The sequence below is a fragment of the Astyanax mexicanus genome, chromosome 15 (genome assembly GCF_023375975.1).
Source record: "Astyanax mexicanus isolate ESR-SI-001 chromosome 15, AstMex3_surface, whole genome shotgun sequence".
NCBI classification, from domain to species: domain Eukaryota; kingdom Metazoa; phylum Chordata; class Actinopteri; order Characiformes; family Acestrorhamphidae; genus Astyanax; species Astyanax mexicanus.
Genome location: NC_064422.1, coordinates 1,274,469 through 1,296,867, shown reverse-complemented (window position 1 = coordinate 1,296,867; position 22,399 = coordinate 1,274,469). Strand labels below are relative to the sequence as shown.

The 22,399-nt window shown below is 44.6% G+C and overlaps 1 protein-coding gene across 2 annotated transcripts in view; it reads right to left on the bottom strand.

Annotated features, from left to right (window-relative positions):
* The window catches only part of fdxr (ferredoxin reductase), a 72,660-nt gene that overhangs the window by 22,821 nt on the left and 27,440 nt on the right, over positions 1 to 22,399 (bottom strand). For both annotated transcript variants that reach the window (XM_049464927.1, XM_049464926.1), the window contains exons 5-8: positions 19,813 to 19,926; positions 16,298 to 16,399; positions 14,890 to 14,997; positions 9,212 to 9,296 (exon numbers count right to left, since the gene is read on the bottom strand). In XM_049464927.1, the coding sequence (XP_049320884.1) occupies positions 9,212 to 9,296; positions 14,890 to 14,997; positions 16,298 to 16,399; positions 19,813 to 19,926 (409 nt within the window). The remainder of the gene's footprint in view (positions 1 to 9,211; positions 9,297 to 14,889; positions 14,998 to 16,297; positions 16,400 to 19,812; positions 19,927 to 22,399) is intronic.

Here is a 22,399-nt window from a genome sequence, read left to right as displayed (position 1 = left end):
GCTCACAAGCTCTCACGCTCTCACACTCTCACACGCACTCTCACACGCTCTCACACACGCACTCTCACACACTCTCACTCGCTCACACAAACTCGCTCACACACTCTCACTCGCTCACACTCGCTCACACACACTCGCTCACACACACTCGCTCACACACACTCGCTCACACGCTCTCTCACACGCACTCACACGCACTCTCACACGCTCTCTCACACGCTCTCTCACACGCTCTCTCACAAGCTCTCTCACACGCACTCTCACAAGCACTCTCACACGCACTCTCACACGCACTGTCTCACACTCTCACACTCTCACACACTCTCACACACTCTCACACACTCTCACACACTCTCACACACTCGCTGTCAAACGCTCTCTCACAAGCTCTCACGCTCTCTCACAAGCTCTCACACTCTCTCACACGCTCTCTCACACGCTCTCTCACACGCTCTCTCACACGCTCTCTCACACGCTCTCTCACACGCTCTCTCACACGCCCACAGCCTTACACCTTCACTACGCCTACAGCGTACAGTGAGGACACGCCCACAGCCTTACACCTACACACAATTTCCCCTTTATCTGAGATTACACATAACTTCCTGCAATCAGCCGGACCAATCAGTCACCAACACTATACACAACATTCAGATTACATATCACACTCTCTCTCGCACGCTCTCACACACTCTCTCACACACGCGCTCTCACACGCGCTCTCACACGCTCTCTCACACGCTCTCTCACACGCTCTCTCACACACTCACACGCGCTCTCACACGCGCTCTCACACGCGCTCTCTCACGCTCTCTCTCACGCTCTCTCTCACGCTCTCTCTCACGCTCTCACACGCGCTCACACGCTCTCACACGCTCTCACACACGCGCTCTCACACAGGCTCTCACGCTCTCTCTCACACGCTCTCACACACACTCTCACACACACTCTTGCACACACTCTCACACACACTCTCGCACACACTCTCGCTCACAAGCTCTCTCACAAGCTCTCTCACAAGCTCTCTCACAAGCTCTCTCACAAGCTCTCTCACAAGCTCTCACGCTCTCTCACAAGCTCTCACACTGTCACACTCTCACATGCTCTCTCAAGCTCTCACACGCACTCACACGCACTCACACGCTCTCACACACTCTCACACATTCTCGCTCACACACACTCGCTCACACACACTCGCTCACACGCGCTCTCACACGCGCTCTCACACGCGCTCTCACACTCTCTCACACTCTCTCACACTCTCTCACACTCTCTCACACGCGCTCTCACGCTCTCTCACACGTTCTCACACACTCGCGCTCTCACGCTCTCACACACTCTCACACACGCTCTCTCACACTCACACGTGCTCTCACACTCTCTCACACGCGCTCTCACACTCTCTCACACGCTCTGACACTCTCTCACACTCTCACACAAGCGCTCTCACACGCGCTCTCTCACGCCCTCACACACGCGCTCTCACACGCGCTCACACGCTCTCTCACACGCTCTCTCACACGCTCTCTCACACGCTCTCTCACTCGCTCACACACTCGCTCACACACTCTCGCTCACACACTCTCTCACAAGCTCTCACACGCTCTCTCACACTCTCACACGCTCTCTCACACGCTCTCACACACGCTCTCACACACAATCTCACACACACTCTCACACGCGCTCTCACACACTCTCACGCTCTCACACTCTCTCACACGCGCTCTCACACTCTCACACGCTCTGACACTCTCTCACACAAGCGCTCTCACACACACTCTCACACACTCTCACGCTCTCACACTCTCTCACACGCGCTCTCACACTCTCTCACACGCTCTGACACTCTCACACGCGCTCTCACACACTCTCACACACTCTCACGCTCTCACACTCTCTCACACGCGCTCTCACACTCTCTCACACGCTCTGACACTCTCTCACACTCTCACACAAGCGCTCTCACACACACTCTCACACACTCTCTCACGCTCTCACACTCTCTCACACGCGCTCTCACACTCTCTCACACGCTCTGACACTCTCTCACACGCGCTCTCAGATGCGCTCTCTCACGCTCTCACACACGCGCTCTGACACGCGCTCACACGCTCTCTCACACGCTCTCTCACACACGCTCTCACACACGCTCTCTCACACGCTCTCTCACACGCTCTCTCACACGCTCACACACTCTCGCTCACACACTCTCGCTCACACACTCTCTCACAAGCTCTCACACGCTCTCTCACACACTCTCACACACACTCTCACACACTCTCAAACACTCTCTCACACGCGCTCTCACACACTCTCACACACTCTCACACAATCTCACACAATCTCACACACGCTCTCTCACACTCTCTCACACACGCTCTCTCACACTCTCTCACACTCTCTCACTCGCGCTCTCACACTCTCTCACACTCTCACACACGCGCTCACACGCGCTCTGACACTCTCTCACACGCGCTCTGACACGCGCTCTCTCACGCTCTCACAAACGCGCTCTCACACGCTCTCTCACACGCTCTCTCACACGCTCTCTCACACTCTCACACACTCTCTCGCACAATCTCACACACGCTCTCTCGCACGCTCTCACGCGTTCACGCACTCTCTCACGCACTCTCTCACGCACTCGCTCACAAGCTCTCTCACGCTCTCTCACACGCACCTTCACACGCACTCGCACACTCTCGCACACTCTCGCACTCGCTCTCTCAAAAGCTCTCACGCTCTCACACTCTCACACGCTCTCTCACACTCTCTCTCACACTCTCTCTCACACTCTCTCTCACACTCTCTCTCACGCTCTCTCTCACGCTCTCTCTCACGCTCTCTCTCACGCTCTCTCACGCGCTCTCTCACGCGCTCTCACACGCGCTCTCACACGCGCTGTCTCACGCTCTCACACACGCGCTCTCACATGCGCTCTCACACGCGCTCTCACAAGCGCTGTCTCACGCTCTCACACATGCTCTCTCACACACGCTCTCACACGCTCTCTCACACGCTCTCACACACACTCTCACACACACTCTCACACACACTCGCTCACACACTCGCTCACACACTCGCTCACACACTCGCTCACAAGCTCTCACGCTCTCACACTCTCACATGCTCTCTCAAGCTCTCACACGCTCTCTCACACGCACTCACACGCACTCACACGCACTCTCGCTCACACACTCTCGCTCACGCGCTCTCACACTCTCACACGCGCTCTCACACGCGCTCTCACACGCGCTCTCACACGCGCTCTCACGCTCTCTCTCACGCTCTCTCTCACACGCTCTCTCTCACATGCTCACACGCTCTCTCACACGCAGTCTCACGCACTCACACGCACTCACACGCACACTCGCTCACACTCGCTCACACACACTCGCTCACACTCGCTCACACTCGCTCACACTCGCTCACACACACTCGCTCACACACACTCGCTCACACACACTCGCTCACACACACTCGCTCACAAGCTCTCACGCTCTCACACTCTCACACGCACTCTCACACGCTCTCACACACGCACTCTCACACACGCACTCACACACTCTCACTCGCTCACACTCGCTCACACAAACTCGCTCACACACTCACACTCGCTCACACACACTCGCTCACACACACTCGCTCACACACACTCGCTCACACACACTCGCTCACACGCTCTCTCACACGCACTCTCACACGCTCTCTCACACGCTCTCTCACACGCTCTCTCACACGCTCTCTCACAAGCTCTCTCACACGCACTCTCACACGCACTCTCACACGCACTCTCACACGCACTGTCTCACACTCTCACACTCTCACACACTCTCACACACTCTCACACACTCTCACACACTCGCTGTCAAACGCTCTCTCACAAGCTCTCACGCTCTCTCACAAGCTCTCACACTCTCTCACACGCTCTCTCACACGCTCTCTCACACGCTCTCTCACACGCTCTCTCACACGCCCACAGCCTTACACCTTCACTACGCCTACAGCGTACAGTGAGGACACGCCCACAGCCTTACACCTACACACAATTTCCCCTTTATCTGAGATTACACATAACTTCCTGCAATCAGCCGGACCAATCAGTCACCAACACTATACACAACATTCAGATTACATATCACACTCTCTCTCGCACGCTCTCACACACTCTCTCACACACGCGCTCTCACACGCGCTCTCACACGCTCTCTCACACGCTCTCTCACACGCTCTCTCACACGCGCTCTCACACGCGCTCTCACACGCGCTCTCACACGCGCTCTCACACGCGCTCTCTCACGCTCTCTCTCACGCTCTCTCTCACGCTCTCACACGCGCTCACACGCTCTCACACGCTCTCACACGCTCTCACACGCTCTCACACGCGCTCTCACACAGGCTCTCACGCTCTCTCTCACACGCTCTCACACACACTCTCACACACACTCTCGCACACACTCTCGCACACACTCTCGCACACACTCTCGCACACACTCTCACACACACTCTCGCTCACAAGCTCTCTCACAAGCTCTCTCACAAGCTCTCTCACAAGCTCTCACGCTCTCTCACAAGCTCTCACACTGTCACACTCTCACATGCTCTCTCAAGCTCTCACACGCACTCACACGCACTCACACGCTCTCACACGCTCTCACACACTCTCACACACTCTCACACATTCTCGCTCACACACACTCGCTCACACACACTCGCTCACACGCGCTCTCACACGCGCTCTCACACTCTCTCACACTCTCTCACACTCTCTCACACTCTCTCACACTCTCTCACACGCGCTCTCACGCTCTCTCACACGTTCTCACACACTCGCGCTCTCACGCTCTCACACACTCTCACACTCTCACACACTCTCACACACGCTCTCTCACACTCACACGTGCTCTCACACTCTCTCACACGCGCTCTCACACTCTCTCACACGCTCTGACACTCTCTCACACTCTCACACAAGCGCTCTCACACGCGCTCTCTCACGCCCTCACACACGCGCTCTCACACGCGCTCACACGCTCTCTCACACGCTCTCTCACACGCTCTCTCACACGCTCTCTCACACGCTCACACACTCGCTCACACACTCTCGCTCACACACACTCGCTCACACACTCTCTCACAAGCTCTCACACGCTCTCTCACACGCTCTCTCACACGCTCTCTCACACACTCTCACACGCTCTCACACACGCGCTCTCACGCTCTCACACACTCTCACACAATCTCACACACGCTCTCTCACACTCTCTCACACACGCGCTCACACACGCTCTGACACTCTCTCACACGCGCTCTGACACGCGCTCTCACACGCTCTCACGCTCTCTCACACGTTCTCACACACTCTCTCACTCGCGCTCTCACGCTCTCTCACACTCTCACACACGCTCTCTCACACTCACACGCGCTCTCACACTCTCTCACACGCGCTCTCACACTCTCTCACACGCTCTGACACTCTCTCACACTCTCACACAAGCGCTCTCACACACGCTCTCTCACGCCCTCACACACGCACTCTCACACGCGCTCACACGCTCTCTCACACGCTCTCTCACACGCGCTCTCACACGCGCTCTCACACGCGCTCTCTCACACGCTCTCTCACACGCTCTCTCACACGCTCTCACACACGCTCTCACACACACTCTCACACACACTCTCACACACACTCTCACACACTCTCACACACTCTCACACACTCTCACACACTCTCGCTCACACACTCTCACGCGCTCTCTCACACGCTCTCTCACACGCTCTCTCGCACAATCTCACACACGCTCTCTCGCACGCTCTCACGCGCTCTCACGCACTCTCTCACGCACTCTCTCACGCACTCGCTCACACGCACTCTCACACGCACTCTCACACGCACTCTCACACGCACTCTCACACACTCTCGCACACTATCGCACACTCTCGCTCACACACACTCGCTCTCACACGCTCTCTCAAAAGCTCTCACGCTCTCATACGCTCTCACACTCTCACACTCTCTCACACGCTCTCTCACATTCTCTCACACGCTCTCTCACAGACTCACACACGCACTATCAGACGCGCTCTCACACGCGCTCTCTCACGCGCTCTCACACGCACTCTCACACGCACTCTCACACTCTCAGACACTCTCACGCGCTCTCTCACACTCTCTCACACGCGCCCTCACAAGCGCTCTCACACGCGCTCTCACACTCTCAGACACTCTCACGCGCTCTCTCACACTCTCTCTCACACTCTCTCTCACACTCACACACTCTCACACACTCTCACACACCTCGTAAATTTGAATTAATTGATAAAATCAATATATCACTCATATGACCTTTACATTAGTGGTCATTCTGTCACAAATTACTTTTTCTAAAAACTTCTCCTCAAGACTAAGGTTTTAATAAAGGAGATTTAAATGAAATAATATATATTAGATTGACAAAACTAAATGATATATTAGTAGAATCAATCTCTTAAAAAATAAGTGTATCAATATTGTTTTAAACAGTATTCAGCCATTTGATGTTTTTTTAATTAGAATGTTTCTTATCTGCGGAGTTAAATTAAGAGCTTTAACAGAAGAAACATCAGAACACATTAAATAAAAAATCAAATCCCATCTACTTTTCATCTCGACAGTAAACAACGCTGTGTTGTATATCTTAATAAAAACAGAATACATCATGATCTGTAAAAAAAATCACATCTGTTAACGTGTTAATGTGACAGCCCTATTTTAAATACTAGTGAAATGACCAATCCATGCAGTAAGATCCTTTTACCGGACAAAACATCCTAATGTTACATAACTGCAGTTCAGAAATGAGTATTGAATCAGTTCAGATGTATTTGAACACTAATGAAGCAGACCAACTTTATAGAAACTCAGTAAAAAAATAAAAATAGATTACACAAATGAAAATAGGCTGTGATAATTCTAAAGGTACAAAAAAAGATACAAATTCTGTTTCTGAAATTGTTCATATGGGATCAAACAGGCTATACCATAGTAATAAAGCATTCACCATAGTAAAAAACACTGATTATGAGACAATCATTCTTCATTCCATTTCAAAAGGCTAGAAAAAAAAATCTATTAGTCTGGAAAGGGTTATAAAGCCATTTCTAAAGCTTTGGGAATCCAGCGAGACACAGTGAGAGTCATTGTCCATAAATGGCGAGGACATGGAACAGGGGTGAACCTTCCCAGCAGTGGCCAGCCGCCCAAAATTACTGCAAGAATGCAGCGATGACTTATCCAAACATCATCCAAAGAACTGCAGGCCTCACTTGCCTCAGTTAAGATCACACTCTCACGCTCTCTCAAGCTCTCTCACACGAGCTCTCACATGCGCTCTCACACGAGCTCTCACACGCGCTCTCACACGCGCTCTCACACGCGCTCTCACACGAGCTCTCACACGCGCTCTCACACGCGCTCTCACACGCGCTCTCACGCGCTCTCACACGAGCTCTCACACGCGCTCTCACACTCTCTCACACACTCTCACACACTCTCACACACACACGCGCTCTCACACGCGCTCTCACACGCGCTCACACACACGCTCACACACACGCTCACACACGCTCTCTCTCACGCTCTCTCACACGCTCTCACACACACGCGCTCTCTCACACGCTCTCTCACACGCTCTCTCACACACGCTCTCTCACACACTCTCTCTCACACACTCTCTCTCACACTCTCTCACACACTCTCTCACAGGCGCTCTCACAGGCGCTCTCACAGGCGCTCTCACAGGCGCTCTCACACGCTGTCTCTCACACGCTGTCTCTCACACGCTGTCTCTCACACGCTCTCTCTCACACGCTCTCTCACACGCTCTCTCTCACACGCTCTCTCACACGCTCACACACACGCGCTCTCACACGCGCTCTCACACGCGCTCTCTCACGCGCTCTCTCACGCGCTCTCTCACGCGCTCTCTCACGCGCTCTCACACACGCACTCTCACACACGCTCTCTCACACACACGCTCTCTCACGCGCTCTCACACGCTCTCTCACACGCTCTCTCACACGCTCTCTCACACGCGTTCACACACACGCGTTCACACACGCGCGCTCACACACGCGCGCTCACACGCGCTCTCTCACGCGCTCTCTCACACGCTCTCTCACGCGCTCTCACACACGCGGTCTCACGCGCTCTCTCACGCGCTCTCTCACGCGCTCTCTCACGCTCACACACGCGCTCTCACACGCGCTCTCACACGCTCTCTCACACGCTCTCTCACACGCTCTCTCACACGCTCACTCACTCGCGCTCACTCACTCGCGCTCACTCACTCGCGCTCACTCACTCGCGCTCTCTCACTCGCGCTCTCTCACTCGCGCTCTCTCACACGCGCTCTCTCACACGCGCTCTCACACGCGCTCTCTCACACGCGCTCTCACGCGCGCTCTCACACGCGCTCTCACACGCGCTCTCACGCGCGCTCACGCGCACTCTCTCACGCGCTCTCTCACGCTCACACACGCGCTCACACACGCGCTCACACACGCGCGCTCTCACACGCGCGCTCTCACACGCTCTCACACACGCGCTCTCTCACACGCTCTCTCACGCGCGCTCTCACGCGCGCTCTCACGCGCGCTCTCACGCGCGCTCACGCGCGCTCGCTCACGCGCTCTCTCACGCGCTCTCTCACGCGCTCTCTCACGCGCTCACACACGCGCTCACACACGCGCTCTCACACGCGCGCTCACACACGCGCTCTCACACACGTGCTCTCTCGCGCGCTCACATGCCCGCTCACACGCGCGCTCACACGCGCGCTCACACACGCTCTCTCACGTGCTCTCTCACGCGCTTGATGTTCCGAAACATTTAAGTGTGACAAACATGCAAAAAATCAGGAAATCAGGAAGGGGCAAACACTTTTTCACACCACTGTACAGTGTACATGTTGTAGGTGAACGTAGAGTCAGGAGTGGCAGGCTTGCTTGGCCGGGGAATCAGACCCCAGTCTGCCACAGTAGAGGGCAGTGTGATATTACTACTCACTACATTATTGGTTCCCGTTGCGGTATTATTTTCACTTTGCTACACAAACCACAACCTTCTGAACACATAGTAAATATTTAGCTTATCAAAATAATCTGGAGCGATTCTGAACAGCCACCTTTAGCAAATACAACTATGTTCCACTGTTCTGCTCAGCATTCCTACCTTTCAGGGTCTCAGATATGCCTTTAAAGTCAGCAGGAAGCATGTCAGCTGTGGTATCAGGTAGATTAATCATTTCCCTCACCTCCTGAAGAACAACAGACAAAAATATTTATTTGATACACTTCCAATTTTGCAAGATTTCCCACCTACACAGAATAGGGAGGTCTGTCATTTTAATCATATGTACCCTAACTGACAGAATCTTAAAATAAAAACAAAAAAACACACAAAATCACACTGTATGATTCTTAAATAATTAATTAGCTTTTTGTTTGCATGAAATAAGTATTTGATACAATAGAAGAACAGAACTTAATAATTGGACACACTACAGCAAGGATTTTGGCCCAGTTCTCCATACAGATCTTCTCCAGATTTTTTAGGTTTCGGGCTGTCGCTGGGCAACATAAAATTTCTATTTTTTCTATTTCAGAACCTTAAAGTGCTTCTTATGCAGCACTCCTTGGTTATCCTGGCTGTGTGTTTTGAGTCACTGTCATGTTGGAAGACCCAGCCACAGCCCATCATTAATGCTCTTACTGAGGGAAGGAGGTTGTTGGCCAAAATCTTGCAATACATGAGCCTATCCATCCTTTTTTTAATACGGTGCAGTCGTCCTGTCCCCTTTGCAGAAAAGCACCTCCAAGGGATGTTTCCCCCACCATGCTTCACAGATTTAAAGTTCTATGTGGAGTTTTTGGTTGGATATCAAAAAGCAATATTTTTGTCACATCTGACCACAAGACCTTCTCTCATGCCTCCTCTGGATCATCCATATGGTCTTTGGTGAACTTTAAACAGACACATGCTGGAGTAAGCAGGCGGACCTTGCCTGCCCTGCAGGATTTTAATCTGTGTGTTACTAACAGTAATCTTTGAGACTGTGTTTCCAGCTCCCTTCAGGTCATTCATAAAGATGTCCCATGTAGTTCTGGGCTGATTACTGATCTTTCTCAGAACCATTCTTACACCACCAAGTGAGATCTTGCATGAAGCACCAGAGGGAGGAATACTGACAGTCATCTTGTGCTTCTTCTATTTTCTAATACTGCTTCTCTGCAAGCTGTTGTCTAATGTCCTGTAGCCCATCCCAGCTTGTCCTTAGACAGCTCTTTAGTATTGACAATACAAACCCCTACAAACTCAAATCCAGAGCAAAATGTTGCTACACTCTGTGATGGATTTTTTTGATGAATTATAATCAATGAGGGCATAGCGTTTTTTATTTCCTTTTTATAATTTTATTTCTCACCCGTGTATTTAGTCGATACGTGACAGTGTTGCAAAGACTGGAATGTGTGTACGAGACCACACAAATTTAGCCTGATTTGTAACTTTACCTTCGCCACAGGCTGTAGAAATGCACTGGACCGGACCAGTCGAGACCGGCCAGGTGAGGCACAAGGAGACATGGACTTTCATACTATTAAAGGCAATATGCCTGAGGAAGAATAAAAAAAACGCATGCTGTGTAATGTATTCTGTCTTTTCTGCAATTAAATAATTCGCTAATTACTTGATACAGACTCAGATTTTGTGTTTTGTTTTGTCACTAATCTTTTTTTCCACCACAACTCATACAAATAATTGTGCTACAGCTCGAAAGCCAATCTATTGTTAAAAGGGTGAATTAGTGCCTATGGTTTGGGCAGCTTCCACATCTGGAAAGGCACCATCAGTGCTGCACAGTATCTGGAGGCATACAGGTATACACATGCTTCTATCCAGAAAATGCCTTTTTAAGGAAGACCTTGCATATTACAGCAAGACAATGCTAAACCACATTTGAGATACCTCCAAGTCCAAAAGAGTTAATGTTTTTACTGAAATGTTAAATATCTTGCCTACTGTGAATAAAATACAGGTCTAAAAACTTTCGAATAATTGAATTTTAATTGTATTTACATTTATTTATATATTCTCCTCCTCTAATTCATATGAAGTCAGATGCCACCTCTTTTTGAACTGCTACAACACACTCTCCAGATCTCCAGCTCTGATAAATCGCACATCTGGGCCAGAGGTGAGAAGGGGAGAAAGCGCCACCCACTCACCCAACCAGAGACAGATGTGCAGAAATGTGCTCTCTCAGACTTGGTTCTTTTCGTATTGCCACACAGATGTTGCCACTACGGAAATCAAGCCAAGAAAAGCAATACTTTTGCAAGCAAAATAAAACTGCCAGATGCCTGAGCCCAATGTAGAAATTCAGCCCATGTGCAGAACGTCTTAATGGGTGAAGGCAGGTCAGAAGTGAACAGGTCAGAGGATTTCAGGCATCATTTTATATATTTTTACCATTTTCAACAACAAGAGAAACAGTTACCTTTATTTACACAGCCTAGTACTTTACCAAATACATGTATCGATTTTTATATTTATATAATTATAAATATTGTACTCAACCTATGGTAAATCCGAATCTTCGGTCAGCATCGAGCTGGTCTACTAGGCCTCTGAATGAAAACCGTTTTATGGTTCTCTTTACAGAAACTACATCCTGCTATATTGTGCGATTATGTGTAAATTTGCAGGATCTCGCAGGTCCTGCTGCCCATCAAAGCACAACTGACAGGTGTTAACGGAAAGAGGAAGACTACGCCATAGAGGCCAAACATGTTGACTCGATGAAGAAGTGTACATAGACCTAGGGATGCCTCCACTGATAAAGGAAGAGTGAATTTCTCTCTCTAAGCTGTTAATAGTCAGTGAAATGGTACATGTCACTAAATATTTCTAATTTTTTAATATGGGACCCCCCTTCATAGTTACAATACAATTTGCACTTTTTATATGATGGATGGTATGGGATGGTGGTGGGTTTTTTTTTTGCATTACTTTGTGTGTATAGTATATACAACACAAAAAAGTAAGAATTTTGCCCTGACAAAAATATTATATTCTTATAAAGTGAATATAAGTGAATAGATTAACTAAAACAGTTTTTCTATGCTGTTTCTATCACAGACCTACACAAACAAAGGACAAAGGCAAATTTCACATCTCAAACAAGAAAAGTGAAAGTGCAAACAAAAACTGAAACAATGTGGGGAAATACACAGAGACCAAGAAAGAGAAACTGAATGGACCCAAAGAGATAAAAGTCAAGAAGATATATAGGACATTTTTACAAAAAATATAATTTATATTATATGTTTATATTAATTATAACTTTCTGCACTTTCACATCAAATACAACTTATCACTTTTTATCAAAATTGCAAATTCTGAAAAATGGATCATCCTCAGCCATATTTAGGCTACATAAAACAAAACTTTAAAACAACAAAAAACACGTTTAAATTCTCATTATTTACATATGGGCCATTCCACCAAATGGGTGCCATTTCCTTGTTGTAACTCATCTAAATTAAACTGTTCTTTTAAATATAATAACATGTATTTAACTACCGTATTTTTCAGACTATAAGGTGCACCGTATTATAAGACGCACTATCAAAGAACGCCTATTTTCTGCTATTTTTCCATACATAGGGCGCATCGCATTATAAGGCGCGTTAAGTGACACTAGAAAGGGTGCCTATATCAAAGTGAACAGGGGTGGCGCCATGTTTCCCTTCCCCCACCGGGGGTGGTCGCTTGCCGGTGGAGCGTCTCAGTATATATAAATCTAGCTCTTTCAAAGTCAAACGAGTGCTGGATATTAATCTACACAGATTCCTCTCCTGAAAACTGTTTATTTGGGTGAGTAACGTGCTTCAGTTTATTTACAGTAAGCTTAGATTTCCAGATGTCCACTAAGGCTTGCTGCACCAGCGTTAGCATAGCTATCCGCTAGCACGCTAGCTAGTCACCTAAACTAGTAAAGTTAACCCAAACTTAAACGACAGCGTTACACTGAGTAATCCTACGTGTTCTGGTAAGACAGTGAGATATTAGCTAGCGATTCGTCCCCCGTAGCTTGTTTTAACACTGTAAACAAGCAGATTACAGGCTGATAAAACTCACCTCTGAGAGAGTTAGCGCTTAGCGATTAGCATCTAACTCTAATAATACTGCTCCAGCAGTATTAAAAGTGCTAAATTTAGAAAATACTGATCTCTGAACAGTGAAAAAGCTAGCTAGCTAAGCGGTTAGCATCTAGCTAATGCTATTGCTGCTCAGCCTCGGAGCTGCACGGCTCTGGACTCTGTATAGCACTGAAACTCTCTATAACGCTGCACGGAGTGTGTGTTTACTGCTCCTTACAACCTGACGAGTAAAATCCATACAAAAGGCGCACCGTATTATAAGACGCACTGTCAATTTTTGTGAAAATTAAAAGTTTTTAAGTGCGCCTTATAGTCCGAAAAATACGGTACTCAAAATATGTACTAATCAATCTCAGGCAGCTTTATTTATTTATTTTTCTAAGTTGAAGGTGGTTACAAAATGTGTGACATTTAAAAGGCATGTTTAAAAGCAAGTCCATTCATTCCTTTGAACTTCTCTTGAAAAAGCCTTTATTTTAAATAAATGGTTGACTGCATGTTCAAATAATTGATACTTATGACAAAAAAAAAAACACTCCTGTTAATGGCACATATTCCTGTTACTGAAGTTTACTCCTGTTACTGGAATTCACTCAGTCCTGTTACTGGCACTCAGTCCTGTTACTGGAATTCACTCAGTCCTGTTACTGGAATTCACTCAGTCCTGTTACTGGAATTCACTCAGTCCTGTTACTGGAATTCACTCAGTCCTGTTACTGGAACTCATTCCTGTTACATTTTATGCTTTGAGTAACAGGAATGAAAGTAACAGGAATGAGTTTTTAACATAGACTTAAAACATAAAAATTGCTAAATGGTGGCTATGCTAATAGCATGAGGACACTGAGCACATTCTAGTGATCTTCCCAAAATGTGTTATTAAAAAAAAATAACAACATCTAAGAATTAGTTTGAGACTGTTCTCCTCAGTAGTTACAATAAGATAAAATATACAGAAAAACTAATGAGGGAACTTAATTTTGGTCTTCAGAAGAACCATCTGATGTCACTTCCTGTTGTAGATGTGACTTCTAGATGTTCCAGATGTTTCAGATGATCAGGGTAATGTTTTACAGTAACAGGATTGAGTGAAAAACCAGGGACACAACTATAATATTTTAACTTAAATATTATGGATTTATTATTATTATTTTTTAAAGAATAGATGGGATTTCGAATCACACAACAATGCAAAAAAAAAACATCTGTGAAGGATTTTAATTATAATATTTCATGGTAAAGTTTATAGTTAGAGAGTAACACATTTTGTCAGTGTTCTAAGTAATTTTTATTATTATTTTTTAATTACATATCTTACTTTTGCAATTAGGTTGATGTACAAGACACTATGCGTAATAATAAAATGTATTTTAAAGCCACTTTGTGTGCACATTTATACAATTTCCTGGGGACACAATTGGCACTCATTTGGTTTTTGTGGTAAACAGACAACGATAAGTCTGCGAAGTAAATGCTGAAACTTGATTGGCTGATGGTGGCCATGTTTTTTTCAATTACGACATCAGATTCACAGATGCTGATCCAGGATAGTTATCACTGTTATCATTGTGCCAATTTAAACGTCAATCGGACAATGTTTGGTTGCCTAACAATTTTTTGCTTATAATAGCGCCACCTAGAGTACCACAAAACGCCTATGTGACGAAAGAAGAGGGGGTGTTGTACCTTAATTGTGCCAGCGATTTGCAAAGGTCCCCTTCGTCCGACGATTAGAACCCTGCGCACTCGGCTGGCAGTAAGAGCTTCCAGTGCATGCTGGGTAATGTCTGTCTTCTGTAGAAAAAGTGGAGGAAATGGGGATCATTTAGTGGTGCAGCACACATGGACTTCTGGGACCTAAACCAACAAAATACACTCCAGATGTGCTTCTTCTCCCTTTTACAGAAATAGTGGTGTGTCAGACACTTTGTAGTGCTGTTTAAAATCTCAACAGAACATTCCCTAAAAAAGTTCACTATCCTGCACGCTGCACATGATCACTCAGGTTTGTGGAGGGTGGAGTGGGTGGATGCCGGTGTTTCAGGGTGCCTCCGTGTCTATGTTACCTTCTGGCTCTCTGCCTTTAGTTATTTTATTTTATTCAGATCTGCTGGAGTCATTAGTCACACTCTGATAATGTTGCATATTAACTGTTCTCCATTAATCCAGTCGAAACTAATTCTATTTTTCTGCTTCCTCTGAGTTACTGACTCTCCTCCTGTCTGTACAATAGATATTTGACTCTCAGGTTTTCCTGTCCCCTGTCCAGACAGAAGTTTCTGGAAATCATTCATCCCAGTCACCCACCACAGATCAGCTGCTCACTGCCTAGTTTTTTCCACCCGTCATAAGGTCTATAGTGTTATATTAAAATTATATTTTTCAGCATTAATATTTGAATATAATATTATAGTCATTATGGCTTTTAGAACAAATGTGTTTTGGGGAAAGGGTGGAGTGCACTATAGGCATTTATTTCCTTACATTCCTTACTTTTACTTTTATACTTTTAGTAATTTTGAAATTGTCTGAAGAGCCAAATCAGAATTCATGCGACTTTTAAATTAAGGAAAGAAAAGAATAGCCAGTGAGAAGATGGAAAAAGGGGCAGAAAAACTACTTTACAGACCTATAATACTAAGACTGATGTGTTCCAATTATATCAGAATGCTTTCCTGAAACTCCTTCATAGTTCCAATACATTTTTTGTAAAGATTAAAGGGAAACTTAAGGTCAAGCTTTGATCTTTTACACATCCACATTCAGAGAGATGTCAGATATGGGTCATATTTAAAAGACTGCTTAAACAGCCCTGGTTAGAAATTTGGATTTGGGCTGCTTTTATCTGCTGTGCGAACTTAACTACTGTGCCTCAATAAAGGGCCAACTATAACCCTGAGGAGTAAATTTATCTAATTATTATTCTCTTATTTTTTAAAAAGCACTAATGCTAATATTTGTGTGTAAAGGGGGTATTGCAAAATATTTAATAATGTGCAACACAGAATTTTTGTGATAAAATTTTAGTGATAAAAATATAATGCGATTATCTCAATATAATATTTTAACTGGAATAAGTTTGCTGCTTAGTGACCTTTAGCATGTCCAGTGGAGATAGCAGAATCCGGGCCACGTCCAGCGCCACATTCCCCTGCCCTAAAATCACCACCGTCTCACAGTTCAGGTCTGGATTGAGCTGTAAAAAAACCCAGAAAAAAACAGAAAAAAAAAACCAAGTTGTGACCTGTAATGGGTATAATGAGTTTCAGCCCTGAGGAACTCTTGCACTGCTACAGCATTACGTGTAAGTAGCTTCCTATCTACTTAGCTTTCTTAAATATGCACTTTAAATATACTTTTTCCTTACATAAATAACTTACATGAATTTGCTATCCCACCTTAAATGCTGCTAATTTACCATTCCGCCTTAAATGCTGCTGTCATGACACAGCCTTCAGGCTGTAGTAGATACGCTTTTAAGGTGGAACAGAACATTCAAATGGGAATCCATGTTCTGTTTTATATGGACTGTTGGTGATTTCTGCACACCCTAAGCAGAAATGTGTAAAACTATATTATCTACTACAGTCTAAAAAGTGAACTGTGTTTTAACACAGAGAAAATCTGTTTTTATCAGAGGAACTGTTAAGGTGGAATGGAAATGTGTTTTAAGGTGGAAGGTAGCCTAATGAGGAATTAGTTACTCAGATGAGCAGTTTTACAGTAAACTGGTGCATTCCTACATCTCCCCTTAACATTTAATGTTGTAGTCCAAGTGTCAAAATATGTGAATGAGGTGGGGCAAAATCTTTATCTACAGGGAATTTCAGTTAGATTGTTATTTTCTATTTATTTAAATTAAATAACAAGTGATTCCCGTGGGAGAGATCCTGTAGAATATGAATTAAAATTTAATGGTGAGAAAGCTGATATGAGACAGCAGCCAGTAGCATTGTGTGTGTTTTTGCAGGATTAACTGTGGATTTTGCTGTATAATATATTATTGATGACTATAAAGGTTAATGTGTGGTATGTGCTACATAAGCTGATGTAATGAATTTATCTTTGACCTGCTGTAATGTTAGACATTACAGTTCGGAAGCGAGACATTTGTAAGATTTCAGTTTAGTGAAGGACAAGCCTCCGCTGTACTGGTTTCCATTTACACCCCGGAGAAATACTTGCTCCCCAATTATCATTGTATAATTTGCACCCTATGCTAAACTATACACTGATATGCCAAATGTTATGGGACAACAGAACACAAAAATAGATCATGAATTATTACCTTAGGGGATGCCCACACCTAAAAGTGGTGAGGTATTACAGTAGTTAAAATATGTATTTGATGCACTGCAATTATAATTCGATAAGTTGCAAGTGTTTCTACCTACAAAGGATAGAGAGATCACACTGTATGAAATTTAATTGAATGAAATAAGTATTTGATTTTTTTGCATGTTTGTAACTCTTAAATGATAGTCAAACAAATTTAAATATAAGTTAAAGACAAAATAAGTAAACACAAAATGCAGTTTTTAAATGAAGGTTTTTATTATTAAGGACGTAAAAATAGCTGTGTGAAAAAAAGCTGAAGAAAAACAAAGTGAAGACCTTGGAGAGACCTAGTAAAAGTCCTGTTGGAAAACCCTCTAATGATGGTGGAATTACAACAATTATGTAAAGTGTTGACAAAATTGCTGCTGTGAAAGACTCACTGCAACTTACCACAAAAACTTGTGACACACAGGGTCAGGTAGGTTTGGATTATTTTTTTTTTGGATAATGGATTTTGGACAATGGAAACCTTAAAAATTGCATTTTGTGTTTACTTGTGTTGTCGTTGACTAATATTTAAATTTAAATACGTTTGATGATCTACAACATTTAAGAGTAACAAACACCCAAAATTAAGAAATCATGAAGGGGCCAACACTTTTTCACTCCTGTTTATTTTTCTTGCAGAAGCCCATCTATTCTGCAATCATTACCTGTATTAACTGCACCTGTTTGAATTAAAAGACACCAGTCCACACACTCAAACGATCTCACTCCAATCTCTCCATCGTGGCCGAGAGACCAGAGAGCTGCCTAAGGACACCAGGGACAAAACTGTAGACCTGGGCCCTCATGTACTAAAGGTGCATACGCACAAAAGCATTGCATACGCCATATTTCACACTCAGATGTACTAAATGTGACTTGAACGCGAGAAAGTGTGTTTTCCCACGGCACTTTAATTTCAGGCGTACGTATGTTTCTAATGTGTTTTTGTCATTTGGCGACATCTAGAGGCGATGCATTGAAATTACATCTATGAAGATATCCTTTACGCACACATTAAAGTAAGCCATTTTTGTATATATAAATAAAGTAAATTAATCAGACAATTAAACAGTAAATTAATAAGGTAATTTCATTGACCTACTAAAATAATCGTTCAACTTGTTTTCACTTCGCCTAGATTATAATAACACGCATAAAATGTTGCGCTGGAGTTGTTGGAGATGGCAGCGTCAGCATTATTAAAAGATATTGCTAATGGCCGAATTGGTCCGTGACCATGATGATGACTGGCTTATAAGCCGTTTCAGAGCTATGCTCTTGAAACTCTGTGCTGAGTTGGGTCCAGTTTTGGAGAGAGAAACGGCGAGGAGTCGTGCAGTGCAGTTCCTTTACAGGTGCTGCAACGTTCGGCTTCCTGGCAACTGGCTCGTTCCAAAGAGAACCGGCAGACGGGTCGGGGATGTCCCAGTCCTCTTTAAGCCGTGCCATGCCAGCTGTTTCTGATTGGATGGGATCATCTGCATGTCAGCTAGATATACAAGGTACCCATATGATGCGATGGACCAATGAGAGCATTAAAGCGCAATTTACAGCGATGGTCGGTTTTCCTAATGTAATCGACTGCACATGCATTGCTATACAGCACCATCTGAGAAGGAATTTGCTTATGTACTTTCATTCCATAAACGTGCAAAAATGTGCCTTACTAATAGTGGCACGATGTCCTGGATCAACCCATGATTCTTACATCCTAACAAACAGCATGGTTGGGATAAGATTACAAGCTGAGTGCGTGAGGTGTGGCTTCTTGGTAAGCAACTCATTTAAAGCATTTAAAGAAAAGCCTTTTGTTATCCAGCTTAGAATAATTTATTTAAAACAACATGGGTAATTGTTTAATTACTTAGAAGACAGTGGCTACGCGCCTTGCAACACTTTCTGTACGGAACATTTTAGCAGGAAGTCCACGCAAGTCTTAGTACATGAGGTGATGAGGCGATGTCAAATATGGGAGTTGGAATGAAGTCTGATAGTGTGTGTAAATGGATGAGATATTCCATTTCTGAAGTTGTGAGGGGATTTTTTCAACACTGGATCCACAAAGACACTTTTGTTCTGGGAATATGTGTCACAGTATGGCACAATGGATGCTAATGATTAAGACCAGCAGCTTCTGGTTGGAATGGTCAGCACAGGTCAGCACAGAGATCTTCAGTTTTTAATGGGATATGGCAAAAATTCATGGGACACAATACTAGTCCTATGATATTTGGCATGTCAGTGTACATGCTGTATTTGGTGTATTGGTGTATAGTAAAATACCTTTTGGTTGCTGGGAAGTCCATTGTACCATCCTACAAAATCTCTGGCTGAGAACACACCGGCCAGGTCTTCCCCTGGAACTCCCATACAGCGATTTGCTTCTGCACCATAACTCTGCACAGACACAAAGGATTTATTAGGGATATCGTATCATATCACAACACTTTGTTTTACAACAGTGTTCCAATTTTTACAATTACAGCAGCATTTTTTATTATTAGTTTGCATGTAAAGATTGGAACCAGGCAGTGGTTCATTTAGTGTTGTGTGTAAACCAAGTCCAGTAAATAGCAGTGTTATACTCTCTCCCACTCTTATGACTGCATAAAAGTAAATGTTTATTGTACTCAGATTTTAAAAATAAGACAAATAAGTGTTTTTTTTTTACTATGACCGTTTTCCTAAAAGTGTATTAAAACAATCGCAATACACTGTATCACTATGCTTACAGCGTTACAATACATCACTATATATAAAAAAGCAAACCCTGTATCGTGATATCTTCTTACGCATTATCAATTACTTTGTGATACGATATATTCATTTCCAGATCATTTTGAAGCATTTCTTTTGGTCTATTTATTTTCAAATTCTGACAAAATGTGGAAAACACAACTGACAGATGCACATTATGTCAAAATGTAAAAAACATATACAGCCTGCACCCCAGAAAGTATTTCTCAGAGAAAATTTTTGCAATTACATATTTTGCTACACATGTTTATTTACGTTTTGTGTATTGGAACAGCACAAAAAATGCTATAAATTGAAAAACTCATGCTAAAATGGGCCGACTCCAACTATACTGTAGGTACTGTTCTATTCACTGTAGGCCTCACTCTGTAAACAGTAGAATTATGTTACTTACTTACTCCTCTTTGTTCCTTTTGGAACCACTCTTCTACACCAGGGGTTTAAGTCTTCCATGTTTTTTTTCAGGTGGTGTCTATCTTAAAGAAACTCTTGGGATGCAGATTTAGTGTCTTAATGTAATGTTTGTATTGATTGTTGATTTTCTTGTTTAGATGTTGGTTGGATATTTTGTTGGGCCAAAGGACCTGGCAGAGGATTTGATGTGTTGTAAGTCAAGTCTCCTCACATCTGTAGAGACACATTCCACCACTCTGAACCATCCAGGACAGACTTTTTATTGATGTTGAATTGCTGTTGGGATTGGGTATATGAACATCATCAAGTTTTGGGGGTGTCTGGCATATTTGTTTAGCCTGTCAGATTTCGTTTGCATGTTACGATGATTTACTGAAAGCTGATCAAGGTCATCTGCAAAGTCACGGTCCACCGGATGTCTGGGTTTATCTGCTGGTGTGTTTGCTGTGATCCAGTCTGTTGCTAGTAGGAAATGGAAGGAAGAGATAAAACCCCGATCTTCCTCTGGATTGTACAGGAAAACATTCGGTCAATGTGTTTCCTAAAAGGACAATGCTCTCAAGTTTTTTAAAGAAGATTTTTATGATTGTAATCATAAAGGTGGAATTCCGTAGTAATAAAGTATCTAACAAAGAGTGTTATTTTTTCAATGGACACTGTCAAATGCTTTCTTGAAATCCACGAAGTTGATGTGCAGAGTGTTTTTCACTATAAGCACTGCTGTACGGTGTTTTGCAGTGCAAATCCCTGATCTACACATCCTCTTCTTCTTTCCTGATGTTCTTGTCTGAGTCTGGAGTCAATAGCTGGTGGATTCCTCACCATCGGTCACAGTTTTTGGTATCGCCTTTCTTTAGGATATTGACTAGGAGCCCTTTAGACCAGTCTTCTGGGATAGTGTGACTATTCCAGATGTTTTGTTAGTAAGGACTTCAGTGGATGTTAAAATATCAGCCTTCAGCATCTCTGCATGGATTGCATCCAGGCCACGTACCTTGCTGTTCTTTAGGGATACAATGTCATTTTTAATCTCAAAAAGGAAGCAGAAAGTAAGCAGCTCCTCAAAATATTCGGCCCATCTGACTGCTTGCGCACACTCTGATGAGCATATGTTGCCGTTTTTATCCTGAACACAGTCACCCCGGTTTCCCCTCTGCCACCCTCTGGCTACTTGCCTAAGACCTTTTTCACCATGGAAAGATTACAGCACAAGAGAAGCCGAATGATGTGCTTTAACTTGGTCTCTTCAGTCCACAAGAAGGATGTTAGCTTACTTACATACATTTTGGTAAACTGTAGTCTATATTTTTTTATGTCTCTGTATTAGCAAGAGGGGCCTCCTGGGTCTCCTGCCACAGTGTTTAATTTTATTCAAACATATGTGGACAGTTTGCAGTGACACAGATGCACCCTGAGCCTGCAGGGCAGTATGGATTTCTGTGGAACTTGATTGGGGCTGCTTATGCACCATCCGGACTATCCTGTACTGCAACCTCTCATACATTGTTCTCTTCCATCCACTAACAGGGTGGTTAGCTAAAGTGCCATGGGTTGTAAACTTCTTGATTATATCGTTCATTGTGGGCAAAGGAATAATAAGAACTCTGGAAACGGACTTGTAATCTTGAGATTGTTTATATTTTTCCACACTTTTTGTTCTTTTCTCCTCTTCTGTTCTCCAAGCCCAATGAGGCACACA